The 14,825-nt window shown below is 42.5% G+C and overlaps 1 protein-coding gene across 2 annotated transcripts in view; it reads left to right on the top strand.

Annotated features, from left to right (window-relative positions):
• Nucleotides 1–14,825, top strand: part of CAPN6 (calpain 6) — a 70,714-nt gene that overhangs the window by 38,522 nt on the left and 17,367 nt on the right. For both annotated transcript variants that reach the window (XM_009685455.2, XM_009685462.2), the window contains 7 exons: nt 2,575–2,706; nt 3,187–3,395; nt 3,778–3,970; nt 7,343–7,536; nt 9,297–9,374; nt 10,639–10,834; nt 14,071–14,193. In XM_009685455.2, the coding sequence (XP_009683750.1) occupies nt 2,575–2,706; nt 3,187–3,395; nt 3,778–3,970; nt 7,343–7,536; nt 9,297–9,374; nt 10,639–10,834; nt 14,071–14,193 (1,125 nt within the window). The remainder of the gene's footprint in view (nt 1–2,574; nt 2,707–3,186; nt 3,396–3,777; nt 3,971–7,342; nt 7,537–9,296; nt 9,375–10,638; nt 10,835–14,070; nt 14,194–14,825) is intronic.

A 14,825-nucleotide genomic window follows, 5' to 3' on the forward strand; every position in this document is an offset into this window, starting at 1 on the left:
ATCATGCCGTACAGTGACAGTCGTCATAGAAGCTGTCATAATGCCTGTAATTAATGGCAAGAGAAACAGAGATAATGTCATTTTCTTTCACTGTTCTTTAGTCTCAGATGTCCAGGCCTCCTAGGCAGTTTAATAAGAAAGGGTCTACCAGGCAAGATCCTGAAGAATTAAGTGTCTATTGTGGAAACAGAGAGGTGGTGTTTCTAAGTCTATTTCTTGTGTTTACTTTGGACACTAGCGGTCGGTGAGTGCTAATCTCATCCATATGTTTGGCATCTGACAAATGATGCTCTCTGTTTTTTCTCTGAGGACTGTATGAGATACGAGACATACTTCAATTAAAAATGATAGTTTAATGTGGTTATTTTTGGCAAAGGAAACCAAATTAGATGAGATTTTTGTAATACATGGTAGTATTGAATTTCTTGCAAAAACAGTAAAAGTTTTGGCTTCCTATATTGATGGAAAAGTTTGGATTATTTTAACCTTGGTGGATCAATTCATCCCCTATTTATTATGCCAATAAAACAACACTTTGAAGGGAAAAACAAACTGGAAAATATTATTGCCAGTGATGCATGGAAAAGGGATGTGAAACTTGAGTCAACCCACGCTGGGTTTGGATTATTTATTACCACTGTGAAGTAAAGGCCAGGTAGTGAACTGATGACAACCTCTGGGGCAGGCAGCTGCATTGATTGACATGGGCTAAAGTGCTGGCCCGACGTTGCTGTTGCCATTCCATATCAAAGCACCCAAGCAAATTGAGTTTTTCTTTGTGTTATGCAGATAAGTATCTTGTGCGTGGTTGATTTTCCTTGTACTCACCGTTTTGTTATGCAGAATTTTTAGTAAGGTCTGTTAATAAGCTTTTAAAATTTTCTAAGCGAAGCCACGTTTAAGAAATACTGACAAAAGAGCAGTGTGTCATATAATGATCAGTCACTTGTTTCCTAAGAGACATTTAAAATTTCTATTTTGTAAATAATTGTTAGTTAATAAGTAAGGTTTCATGCCAAAATATTACCGTATTCTTTAAGAAAACAGCAGCCCCACGAATTAGATACAGTGAGCCTACTCCAGGCTGCCAGCTCCTAAATCAGCCCAGGAAAACGGGCTTTTAGCTCCGCACCAAGGTTCCTTTCTCTCTGCGAATGAGTTCAGCTAGCACTGATTTGTCACTGTCCCATCAGAGGGAAGGCTTAGAGGTTTTGAGAAGCCTGTGGTCTTTAGCCAGGCTTGAATTGAAATCTTTATTGTGGGGTCATCATCTATAATTTTGAAAGGGCAGTGAGAACGCATGAGGTAAGCAGCACAGCTTCTCGTTCCACGGCTGATAACGAGCTGGATGGACTGCAGTAAATTTGGAATCTCCTGCCATTTTGGGGTGAGAGGGAGTTATTTGTTCTGTACCTCTGATGGCAGGTCATCAGATCATTTCCTTTCCACAGTGTTGAAATTTAGGGTTATTCTCATCCTATGAAGCAGCAAAATTTTTCACCACTGTCTGCTCTTCCGTCTTCTCAAACTGTCGGGAAGAGCAGTGATTCATTCTAGAGCATTATGAGCAATCCCTGGGTTGAAACCAGTAGGTACCACAGTAATTATGGGATGTTAAGATTACCTATTTTCCATAGTGGTGTTTGAGAGGATATATCTGGGACTGTGAGGCCACGTACGTATCTGGACAAGAAAGCCCATTCTGCTAAGGATTTATTGATAACTAACACAATATTTGCTGCAAAATGTACCCCCGTGTCTGTTGGATGATACTTTAAAGGTGCTTATTTTAGCACCTTGATCCCCAGGCTGTCATTGTACCCCTTGGAAGGGAGAAGCTGGGGAAGAGCAGGGAGACAAATTACAGCAAGAGCCAACTGTACTTTGAGAATCTACATGTAAATAGAGATGGAGCTAGGAAAGCAATGGGAGAGAGGGAGAAAGTGGTTCTACTAAGAGCCAAGCAAAGAGACCAGAGATACAGAGGTGATTTCAGAGACCAGTGCATTCTCTGCATTGGTTCTTGGGTGGCAGGGGGCATTGCAGTAACTCAAGCTGTCACTGGAGGAAGGTTTCCAGTGCGCCAACCCAGGCAATGGCAGTGACAGAAGAGGATCTCGGGGTTCTGGCATCAGTAGTGTCATTTCCTGCTACTTTCCTCTTGACAGCTTTGTTCTGGTAAAGCCTTTCGCTGTAATGCTTCCTCCTTTTCCTTCCATTTATTTTCAGCTCCTCATCAACTGCCCCAATGTCAAATAAGTCTTCTGAGTGCTGCATTCCTGCTAGCATTCACCTTCAGCTGAGAGCAGAGCTAGGAACACGTCCAAAAAAGCGGCAAATGCTGGTGGTTTAGATAGGCAACACAATGTATGTGTGAGAACTTAAATAAGACTATGTATCTTGGCTTTCAAAGATACTCAGTGCCAGAGGGCTTTTGAACTTCCTGATGTAGAAACTTCATGCTTTGATGGTGGGAAAACAGCAAATGTGAATATGATGTGGAGAGCGATAGCTAGTGGAGGGATGCTCACTTCTGCTGTGAAGTTTCCAACAACTTCTGATTTGTTTTGACAGGAGCTCTGTGAAGATCCTCACCTGTTTGTGAATGGAATCAGTTCCCATGACTTGCACCAAGGCATCCTGGGCAACTGCTGGTTTGTGGCTGCGTGCTCCTGCTTGGCTCTGCAGGAGACCCTCTGGCAGAAGGTTGGCTATAATCTGCTCGGTGTGTGAAATAAAGCTAATAAAACCTGGCTGTTTCCCTACCTATCAGCCAGTGATTTTCCCTCTGGGACTAATATGCAGCTGATAAGTGGTGAGTTTTGGAGGATTCAAATCTTCCATTTCTTTAGAAGTTCATATTTCATGCTATGAGTCCCCCCTCTCCAGCCCATAATCTCATTCAATGCCAAAGAAGAGATGTAGCGAATGCAGGGAGTATCTATAATGGTTCTGTTGGTCATTCTCTGCAGATAATTCTGAATTTTGCATTCCTAAACGATTATTTCAAATGGGACTATGTTTGGCTTTGTACCAAATTCACCATCATTTTCACTGCCTCAGCTATTTAAGCTCAGCTGCTCATGAAACTGAATGCCGGCGTAGTACACGCTCCAGGGCAGTCTGCCCTCTGAATAAAAGCTGACATACTGCATTTGGTGAACTTTGCCTTGCATGGTTTCTCAGGTGATTCCAGACTTTAAAGAACAAGAATGGGACCCTAAAAAACCGGAGAAATATGCTGGGATTTTCCATTTCCGGTTCTGGTGTTTTGGAGAATGGACAGAGGTGGTTGTTGATGATCTGCTGCCAACAATGGATGGGAAGTTGATCTATTGCCATTCCAATGTGAAAAATGAATTCTGGAGCGCACTGTTGGAGAAAGCTTATGCAAAGTATGAGCTATTTCATTGTCTTTTTAGTCTTCAGTGCTGTCCCTCCTGTCCATCTGCTCGTTTTGTCTCTCAGCCTTACCATATTTTCCATAGGTTTTAGGTTTGCTGCCAACAGAAAACCTAAAATAATTGAAAATTCCTCCTTTAATCTGCAAGGTGGAGGTGCACCGTAAAGCAGTGCATTGCACTCAACTTCCGCAGCCCAAAACCCTTAAGGATCTTTCCACTCCTTTCCTAGAAGCCCAGCAAAGCTTCATCTATAATTCGCTCTTCTGTTTCTTTTCTTATCTGGTGTGCCACAAATACATTACCTACATTCAGGCTAAATCAGGGCCCTTCTAATGACCACTGGGTGAGTGAGAATGTTCTGGGTTACCTCTAGGCTGGCTGGATCTTATGAAGCTCTAGATGGAGGCAGCGCTGCAGATGCAATTGTGGATTTCACTGGAGCAGTGGCGGAATCTGTTGATCTGATACAAGGCAAATACAGAGAGATTATTTCTGAACAGATAAAGCTGTTTGAAGACTTGCTGAAAGTGCATACGAGAGGCGGGTTGATCAGCTGTTCCATCACGGTATGTATGGAGAGCAGGACTTTAAGTATTTATTTCAATGAATATTCTTATCTGGAAAAAAATACTGCTATCAGTATAAGTATATTGAGTTTGTCCTTCATTTGTGTGCTTTGGAAAAGCTTTGTGTGGAAAAAGCTAGCAAGCTGGCAGTGCTGTCAGCCAAGTACAACTCTCAGACCCACCAAACACAATCACAAAACCACAAAGCTGTTTGTGCTGCTTGCCACTTTACTGTGGATCTGTAACGCCATTCTTTCTGAATGGCCACAGTGTGTATTGACCCAAGGTTAATCCACCTAGAATGCCCTAATTTGCAGTCCAAACGGCAACGTTCAGTTTGTTTATTTCTTATGGAAATCCATTTACAGAAAACAGTTCTCCTGGTGCTAAGCTGCTGAGGCTTCTTGACTCTTGGTTGTGATGATGGAGTCATCTCGTCAGGAGCTGAGCTGAAAGGTTGAGCTCACTTAGGTGTTCAGGCAGTACTATTTGTTAATAAGACTCCCCATCAAAGCTGAGCAGCATAACTTACCTACTCCAGCTACCGCGAGGTAGCTAACACAAATGCTTACGTTTGGAGATCATGGGCCTGAGGTTCTCTTAGTCAGTAGAGAAGGGCTGCCTTCCCCGCAGGTGATTCAGGGTTGCCTTCTGTGGGAGCTTTACCTCTCTCCATTCACTTGAGGGCCTAGAAAGCAGCTTGCAGAGGGTGCTACCTGCTTCACAGACAGACAAGGGCCTTATGCAGCCCCTTGCCACGGAAGGGGCAGTGCAAAGCTGTGACAACTGGGCTAGCTCTCCTTCCGTCAGTCTGCAATGTCAGGCCACGTCTGGGCAGCACGGAAATGTTCATCTTTCCTGAAGCTGTTACTGCACATGGCCCTAGGGCTAACCAGCTGCCATGGCAGCCGAATAGTGCCTAAAAGTTTACTTTTAAATTATTTTTAAAGTGGAGCCTGTGGGGAAGGGTTTGTTCTCTAGAAATAGCAGAGCTGGCATGTAGGTGCTCTTTTGCCTCTTACTGCTGTGCCCTCTGCTTCCAGTTTTGTAGACCTTAGCTAAGGCTAATCTCTGTGGGCTTAGTTAAATCACTTAAACTCTCTGCTTTAATTTCCCATTCTGTGAGATGAAGATCATATTACCCCAACGCTTAACTGTTTCCTACCTTGCAGTCAGCAGCGTAAGTGCTGAAATCCACAGTGACCTGCTGAATCCTCCAGTGCAGGTTCGTTCAGAGACTCTTGCAATATGATGGTAGTTGTGCAGTTGTCCAGAACAACAGGAAATCAACCATGTTTGCAGATGGCTCAGAAAATCATCTGTCTAGCTAGGCCTGACCATGCACTGACCTGTGCCAGGGCCACAGTACCAAAGAGGTACCTTGTGGGACGCGAGTCCGAACCTTGAGAACTCAGTGAGCATAGAACAGGCATCCCAAACTGTCCCTCCCAGGGGCATCAGGCAACATCTCAGAAACAAATTCTTTTAGATCTTTGGTGTTTGTTTTACTTTTTTCACAAGGTCTGAATTTTTACTTAAAAATTGTTCATCTAAGTTTGCTCAGACCAGGCTAAGTGACTGCTTGCTGGTGCGAATCCTGTGGACGGTGTTTCAGGGATGTAAGAATAGGTTGTTCCCAAACACTAAAGCGGGTTCTATTTCTTAACATGAATCGTGTGAAGGGACAACCAAAGTATGGGGAGTTGTATTAAAAAAGGTAATTAATTAATTAGACAATTGGAATCCCTTCACTTCTTTCTGGCATTATATTTCTGCTTGTCAAATTAATGCTTCTAAACATGAAGAGAGGCTGCTTCTGTTGATTTGGTGTGACTCGTTTGCTATTCATCACTTTGTGATAGACGTATTACACACACAACAAAGCTTCCTAGATGTAGAATATGTAATACCCAAGTGGTTTCATCGCTGACTTACAAACATGCCAACATTTTTCTTAGATTATAAAATAGCCCTGAGCTTCAGCATTTGGAAATTCGAACAGACAGTAGATGTTTAAATATCTTACTAAAATAAATAAATAAATGGCTTCAGAAAGAAGTGGCAGAGGCAGCCCAGCAGTAAGAAAAGCCTGGGGGATAATAAAGGCAGCAGGAGCGACTGCATACTTCTGCGCTGTCAGGGAGAGAGGCTCTTGTTTGCTTTTAGTTGTGAAAAATGTAAGTGAAAGCGTTATGTTGGAGAAAGCCCAAACCCATTAGAAACGTCAACCAGTCTTGATATAGCACATGAGCTGATTCTGTAGAAGCTTTTGTTGGTGAAAAGCACAGAGGTGTTGGCAAGAGGCTCACACTTGCTAGAGTATCCGTCAGTTCTGATTTGGTAGAACTTTCTCTTTTACCCTTTTTTTTTTTTTATGATTTCTTTTTTTGGGGGACTGAGCACTGTTGTATCAGTGCAACACCTGCCTTTAGGAGGACCCCATCTACTCAGACCAGAGAAATTTTGAAATAAGTAAAGGGATCAGGTCATTCAGAGCCACTCTAGCATCTTTATATGACATGGCTTTTCTGTTTTTAGATGCGCCTATAAGATCTCGAGCCTGTTCCGTTAAATGAAATTGGGATCTTTTTGGTAGCTTGCCAATTGTCACATATTCTTAGATTAGTGCCAGATCAGGCCTAGGTCACCCAGCAGGACAGTTCACTGCCTGGTCACTGCTGGAAACTAGGCTTCTTAAGTGAATTCTATGAGGAACAAACCAAGTTCCTATCAAAGCCCGCAGAGCTGCCAGTTGCCAAACGAGAGGGACCTGCCAGGGCAGGAGTGAGGTACAAGGCAGGTTTGACAAACAGATAAAAAGCTTTCTTGGTTGTGCCACTTATTTTTAGCCACTGCAAGTAGTTTTTTTCTGGGTATTAAATCTACCCCAACAGAGAAACCTCCGTTAGAATCACCAGCTAAATCCAACCTCCAGTTAAAGACAGCACCAGACAGTGCTATGTCTCTGTGCAATCATCAGTATCTAGAATGGTCATTTGTAAAGTTGACAAGATTTTGAAAGGGCTGATTAAGGTTATCTATCAGCCAGCCTTTCACTGTGTGTGCCCAGGAGGAGACAGAATGAGCACAGCAGGCAGTGTTCTCTGCTCCGGGTCTCTGTCTGCTAGGACTTATCTGGCACTATCACATGCAAAGCCAGACTAGTCAGCCACTAGCTTTGAGCCCCAGTGCAAATTTTTTGCTGCTATTTTCCTGCATAGTCAAAGCACTTGGCAAGGGAACGTATAACTCTGCTAAAGAAAGCAAGCCATGTCCCCAGTGAATGTGTACGTCAGGTGCTCTCTCTCACAAGCGTGAGTTCTTGCCCTCTCTTTTTTTTTTTTTTTTAATTGTCATTTCTTGGTACGAAAGGCTTCCAATGGCAGTGCCAATGAGATGGAGACAGAGATGGGTCTCGTCATCGGTCATGCCTACTCAGTGACTGCAATTCGGAAAGTGCGCCTTGGAGAAAGACTCATACTCTCTTTTAAGGCAGAAAAGCTCTTCATGATCAGACTGAGGAATCCCTGGGGAAAGAGGGAGTGGAACGGTGCCTGGAGCGACAAGTAAGTGCTGGAAACTCCAGCATCAAATGAATGAAACTGCGTTTTGGGGCCACTGGAAGCTTAGATGCATGATTAAACCCTGTGAGACACAACGTCAGTTTGCAGTACTCACTGGTGGCTGAGACGTTGTTCCATCCCTTCATAAGTATAGCATTCTGTGAGCAAATGAGCATCACATCCTGAAACAGCAAGAAGGGAGATGACTTCCTGGGCCTTACTTTACTGCATGCATCAGTCTTCTGGCACACTGGCACATGGGTAGAAAAATAGCCCACAATTAAGGCGATGAGTCAAGAACAGGAGGTCTGCTCCCAGCTTCACCACAGAATCTGTCTATGACTCAGTTTCCCATCTGTAATTGCCAGGGATGGTATGAGTCCTTCATTCTAAAATAAAGTAAGAGACTGAGGAAAAATGCTGTAAAATTGCCACATTTGTAATTTCTTGAATTATTTTGTAATGAGTTTCAGTGTGGGCCATGGGCTTAGCAGACCCGCCCAACAAAGATGGAAATGACTGCTGGAGGTGATAAATTCCGTTGCTGACAGCTTACGCATAAGAAACTTTTAATTAGGACATTGCAGTTCAACACTGTGCTTCACAATCACTTATTCAGAGCTGTTAGCACTTAATAATACAATGTTCTTAGTAACAGTGTGTTAAGTTCCTGTCTTCCATAGTTTACCTGGCAAAGGAACCTTTCAAACATGACTTTGGCTGGATGAAATGCTGAGGTGGCAGGATGCAAAGAAGAGTGAGCGTGTGTTGTTTAACTTACGCCCGTGTGGTTCTCAGGTAGGACTTACCGTGGCAAAGCTGCCGCTCACTCTGGTGAAAACACTGAGAAAGGACTCTGAGACTGGACCATGATTTTGGCCTAATAGAATTAAACAGAGAATTTCCAAATTGGTTAAGAAAAAGTCTGTTATGACAAGCAATCTCTTCCCCCCTGCCAACCACCTTTCAACTTTATCCAACAAGTACTTTTTGGAAAGGGGGATAAGGAATCGTGGTTTCATTTGCCTCCTGTAACACATAGGGAAAGGCATAAATCATCTGCTGTCTCCTATCAGATGATTTAAGCATCAGACCACTTGAAGTAGGATCCTGTGCTCCCCTGCAGTCAGTGGAAGAGGCAGCTGCCTCCAGGCAACAATGCATACCTAAGTCCCTAAGTCGCATATTGATGCAGGCAATGCAGTGTGTATGTAGTCTAGTGTTACTCTGAAAACTGGACGCTAAGATTGTACTGCAACAGTTTCTTCTCAGAGGCTCTCTGGGGAAATCTAGGAAGCTCTCATCCCTTTTTTATTTAAGGAGATTGAAAGACAAAGAAAATGCTCTTATCCAAGTGAAGGTCTAAGCTTCAATCAGCTCCTGAGGAGGGAGTGCAAGTTTCTTTTCGTGTACTTTTGAAGGACCTTTAGAGAGTGGAGTCAATCTGATAGGACCTTCCAAACCAGCTGTCCTAAGGGAGGGTGTGACAGAAGAAATCAATGAAGTTCTGCTCTAGTTGTGCCAATTTGCTATTCACCACCTATCTTTTGTTTTGGTAGCTTTCAAATCAGTGCATGTTTTAAAACTGTATCCTCCCATGAGCCACACGTGTTCTTCTAGAATATCATCTACCCTTTCAGTACCCTGATGTTACCTTTATAAAAGGGATCATGAGAGAATTTTACTTGCAATTATTTTTTTCCAGGTAATAATATTTAATTTAATTTACTAAATCATCTTTATGGGGTTTTTTTCCCTTCTAGTTCTGAAGAGTGGAAGAAAGTCAGTAATTCAGAACGTAAAAGGTTGGGACTCACTGTTGAGAATGATGGAGAGTTCTGGTGAGTGGGAGTCATGTGGAGGGTTTGGAGATGATGGCGACACTGAGTAATTGACATTAATTCTGCCTTTTAACAGCTTCAAAAACAACTTCCCCAAATGGATAAGAACATCCAGTTATCCAGTCCTGGCACAAGGTCTGTTTCTTTTAGACTCTCAGGGAATGACAGAGGAGAACAGGAAAAAATGAGTTAGAAACCAGTAGAACAAGATGAGCTCTGAGTAAATACAAGTTTCAAACACCCTCAAAATCTATCACCTGTATTTAGGACATCGATTTATGATTCAGGATAACACATGTGCTGTTGTGCATACGACAGAATACCAAATATTGAACGTGCTGTCGATCCTGTTTACTGACTACAGTGTCTGTAGGATTTCTGTGTCAACCAGGGCTGAGGTATCTGTAAATACAATTGCAGCCAAAGAATTTGGTCAGTGTTTTGCAGGATGTGGGGGAGGAGAAGCATTCATTCCCTACAGGATCTCTAGAACTCTTAATCGTTTCCCCCTGCTTAAACCTTAGATCCATCAAGTTGAGCACTGTTGTTCAGAGGCAATCCAGCAATTTCTGCAGTAGACCATCAATACTGCATCTAAGAGCTGAAAATCTTATATTTGCATGGCTTTGTCAGAACTGCCAACCGGGAGCCAGCCATAGGGTTTGGTCCTAGGCTGTTAATAAGCCAGGACATGATGTTAGTCCAGAGATGCCATGCTGTTCTCTCTTACCAATATGATGTGAGTGTTTTTTAACTGCCATTCAGGCCAGTCTGTCACCTTAGTAGACACAGGTTATAGCATGGAGATGCTGTCAGGAGCTATGTCCTGAGTACACACGTTTGAATCATGCTTAGGAGCAGCTGTTTACAGCAAGCACCTTATTAATGTTATTCTTGAGGAGTGGACAGTACTTTGGTCACAGGTGATCACTTTGCCTTTACGAAATAAATGGTGCCAAATCTGTGCTGATAGATACAACCTATCCTTTAGGCTTAGGCCCTCCAACTGAGCAAATCCAGAGCTGACCAAACACAGTGAGGTTGTCTTTATCCACAGTAAGTTCAAAGTGTGATTATGGCTTCATAAGCGTTTCTGCATGGAGAGGTTTCTAGTGAATCGGTTTGCCCTTGACTTAATCTGAAAAGCTGAGCAGCACCTTCTCTTATATTACTAGATGATTTCATGTGTTATTTTGGCTCTTTGGGTGAGAAGCACTGTTTATTTTTAAATAAACCACAAATTTCTTGGTATCCCCTGGTACAGGATGACATTTGAGGATTGGTGTAAAAATTTCACTGATGTGGATATCTGCCGGATAGTGAATACCTCCTACTTCAGTATCCACAAGACCTGGGAGAAGAAAATGATGCATGGGGCTTGGACAAAGAATTCAGAGCCCCTTCTAAATCGCTCTGGTGGATGCTTCGATAACAGAGACACCTTCCTGCAAAACCCCCAGGTGGGAACTTCTGTACTTTGCACAGTATTAAAGTGTGTCCACCTTAATTAGGGCTTCTGAAGTATCCACTTTATTTAGGGCTCAGCAATGACTGCTTGATAGAAATCTCATTGCAAGTGTCTGTCCTCTGGGAGTGTGTTGGTTCACTGCATGTTTCAGTGATGTCTGTGAAACCTTTCAGAAGAATTTAGCTATTTATTTAGGATTGATCCTATTTAGGACTAATGAGTCAGGGACACATGGGTGAGTGAAGTCCTGCCTAAACTTTGTTTAGTTTCCCGATTGTAGAAAAACAGCAGGTTGCTTTTCTAGTGACAGAAATCCGTTCACTTAACACCCTTAAACATCAGGAGGATTTGGTCCACTGTAATTAGTTCGTATCCCTTTGTTCTGATCTTAAGTTTCAGAAAGTATCCAGTTCGTGCCCCAAGCTGACCCTCTCTTCAGTATTACAGGACTCGCCTTGTCTCATCCTAGCTGGTAGCTCTTAAGCTGTTCTGGTTATCTGCTCATCCATTATTCTTCCTCCATTTCACACCTTCCTTTGCCTCTCAGGATTGTACATTTTCAGCCCAGTGTATGCAAATTCAGGCATAAAACTGCCATTACTGTCAATGACTGCTGGGCACTTACTGCTTTAGGTATTACTTTGAAAATTGCCCTTTCTGCTCTTTTATAACTCCCCACATACTTCACATTGTTAAAGATATTCCTGTGTCTGCTTCTCTGCACTTATGTGGGAGGTTTCTGTCAGCACCCCCAGGATACTGGGGAACTGTAGCCTTTGCTATTCAGACTAGGAGTGATCTGAAACTCCCTGCTCATTCTGTCATTTAGGTGTAGACGGAGAAGTTGTTCTTCACTGCTCTGTCTTGTGCCAGCGCCTCCTTTCCAAAGGGTGATTTTATTCAGATGTTCCTCTGTGTGATTCTGGATATATTCCAAGTGCTTGTGTGGGTCTTATTTGTAAGTGTTTAGCTGCCATGGAGAACAAAATACATAGCTGTTGTGGTTGAGTACAATGCCTGGTGCAGTGGAAGGAGTTCCTTTTATTCCAGTTTTGTCTCAAGGCTGGTTGATTAGAAGGCTCTTAATAGCAGTGCTGGAACATATTTATGTTAGCTTAGGGCCATTAGAAATTACTGTAGCATATACTACCGTAGTCTAGAGATGATCTCTGTCTGGTCTCCCAAAGTCAACTACTTGACTCTGAGGCCTCCTGTGATGTTTGTCTATTCAGAGAGGGATTGTGACACTTTGGGTTCCATTAAAATAAGGGAATTGAAGCCAAGTGTAAACGTATTCCCACAGCCTCCTGCTGATTTCCAAGTCGTTACCCATTAGGACAGCTGAAATGTCATCAGATCAAAGGTCCTAACAGTCACACCTCTCATCAGACCGAGACTCTGGAGCTCTCACAGTTCCCTTTCTGCAGCTCCATTTGCCCTGGGACATCCCAGGCTATCTGACAAAATAACACTGCATGTGGTGTAACAGGGACAAGAATTCGAATGCGCCCCAATACGTGTTGCTGCATATTTGTCTCTCGTTTTAGACTCTCTTCGCAGAGGCTCTTCACAGTCCTTAGGATCTGTGCTTTTTCTGCCCCAGCGTTGGTATAACACACAAGTAGGGGTGCAAAGAAGCACTGATTTTTGTACCAAGAAAGAACCAGCCCAGAACAGCAGACAGTAGTTCTGCCTGATCTGGACTGTAAATACTGGGAATAACTAATGAAGCCCAGAGGCTTGGGAAGGAATTGCTTTTCTTTGCAATACCGCTGTGCTTCAGCCAACTCTGCCAGAAGTTGGTATTTCCTCCCTGTGTGTGTGACACTGCCTGAGAGAGTGAGGGTCGGGGGTGAGGAATGGGACGATGCCTTATTCTGCAGAGCTCTAGCCACAGAGGGATCTGTAGTCATTGCAGGAGATTGTTCCACAGCAGTAACCAAGGCAATCTCAGTATCCACCTCAGAGTAAAAACTCTGTGAGAATTTGCTTTTCAGCAGCTCTTGGAGAAGCAGGGAGCGGGGAGTTGAACCCCTGATGATATTTCTCTCCATGCTAGTCAAAGTTTTCTGGTTCTGCTTTAATTGGGATGTGTGATGCATATAGTAGCCAGCTGGATACCACTGCAGTTTTATGCTGTTATACGTTTACTTCACGTTTAGAGGTCTTTAAGGATGGGAGAATGCAACATCTGCCTAAACTTTGCAAAGTAGCATCTTCTTCCCCTCCATTCATTCCTACAGATTATATTTGCCCTCTGTATGCAAAGAAGAAACAGAATTTAAAGGCATCTCTAAGTGTGAAAGAGTTTGAGCGTTAAATTTTTGTCATACAAGGAAACACCCATCTGACTTTTGCCTATTGAAAGCCTTTGTATATACTGGGGGACTTCTGTGATAGCAGTATTTTAATAATGCAAGCAATCCAAATCTGGTTTTTTTGAGATGGGAATTGCTGTCTAAACTTGAAATAGTTTGATTGGTTCTAAAATCCAAGTCAATTCAAGTTGACTTTTAACAGTTTGGATAAAAGATTTGCATTTGAAAGACACAGAAGTCCTTCTTAGCCCTTTTCACCGGGGTATTGCTAAGACTTTCAGGAAAACCAAGAAAGACCAAAATTGGCATTTCTGTCATTCTTATGTTAAATAGAAATTGTAAGCATAGAGCAAAGTGGAGTTTTTGTTATTGTTGTTGTTGTTGTTTTGGTTTTGGTTTTGAACTAACATTCAGAAGATTCCTTCATTTGCAGGTCATGTGTAAAGATGATGTTCAAAGTTCACAGGCCCTGTTTAGATATCCAAAACAAAAACAAAAAAAGAATCTAAAATGATCAAATACCCCATCTGGAGTCTGTTGGTTTAATTTTTTTTTAATCGCTGTCCTGATTTATATAAATCTAAATACAACTTAATCTTTCATCTTCTGCTTTTCGAGCACATATTCTCTTCTGCTGCCTCAACAGTTATTTTGTAATACTGTCTCCTGCTGTCCTCTAGGTGAATTACCTCTTTCAGTATCTCTGATACTTCTAGTTTAAAGACTTTTATAATTAGCATTAATTTTCATTTTTGAATTTCTGAGAATATCTCTCTCATACAGAACTCTCCTCCCACCCACAAATGTCTTTTCAGGTACCTCCCTTGGATGTATATATTTCTTTAGTAATGGCTTTATATTCGTATCCTAAGGCATTTTTAACAACTCATCCTCTTCTCTCTTGTGCTAGTACATCTTTGATGTTAAGAAGACCGAGGACAAAGTGTTGGTCTCGTTACAACAGGAGGATCGACGCAGGTACAAGAAAGAGGGGAGAGGAGAGAGCATCCCCATTGGCTTTGAAATATTCAAGGTAGGCAGCCATCTGCGCTTCTGGGTTCGGAGCTTGCCCACCAGCCTGCTGCGTCCTGGCCGCGAGATCTCTGGCAGGGAGGGGCACAGTTCCCACAGAGGGGTCTGGCTCTCTGCTCAACATGAGCTTCCCGTGCATACTGCATTCAGCTACCAGAGCTGTCATTAGACTATCTGTTTGAACTAAAATCAATTTAGTTCCATTCAAACTCCAGTTGAACTAAAAGAGCATGAGTAATTTTTCCTTCTTGTAAAAGAATTTTAAGTACTTTTCCTTCCCAAGTTTGGAAGAGAGAATTTTTTTTTTCCCCTACAAAAAACATTAATGCTTGAAACTTGGAGGTTTTATTTAGTTTTTCATTTGCTCTTTCTCTTTCCCCTTCTCACTGGATTTTCTCTGTTCCTGCCTCCATTTTATCAGCAAATACAGCCAAATGAGTTGAAAAGTTTACAATTTTTCTTTTGCCACTTAGAAAGGCCAGAAGAGTCAGGAGTGTTTAAGCTGGAGTAATGAAAAGGAAATGAACAAATGTGAAAAGGAAGCAAAGGGATCCCAAACAATAATTTAATTGCAGTCCCAGGACAAATTGACTAAATTGATTAAAATGAAAACACAAGAACCAAGAGAAGAAG

Source organism: Struthio camelus, chromosome 11 (genome assembly GCF_040807025.1).
Source record: "Struthio camelus isolate bStrCam1 chromosome 11, bStrCam1.hap1, whole genome shotgun sequence".
NCBI classification, from domain to species: Eukaryota; Metazoa; Chordata; class Aves; order Struthioniformes; family Struthionidae; genus Struthio; species Struthio camelus.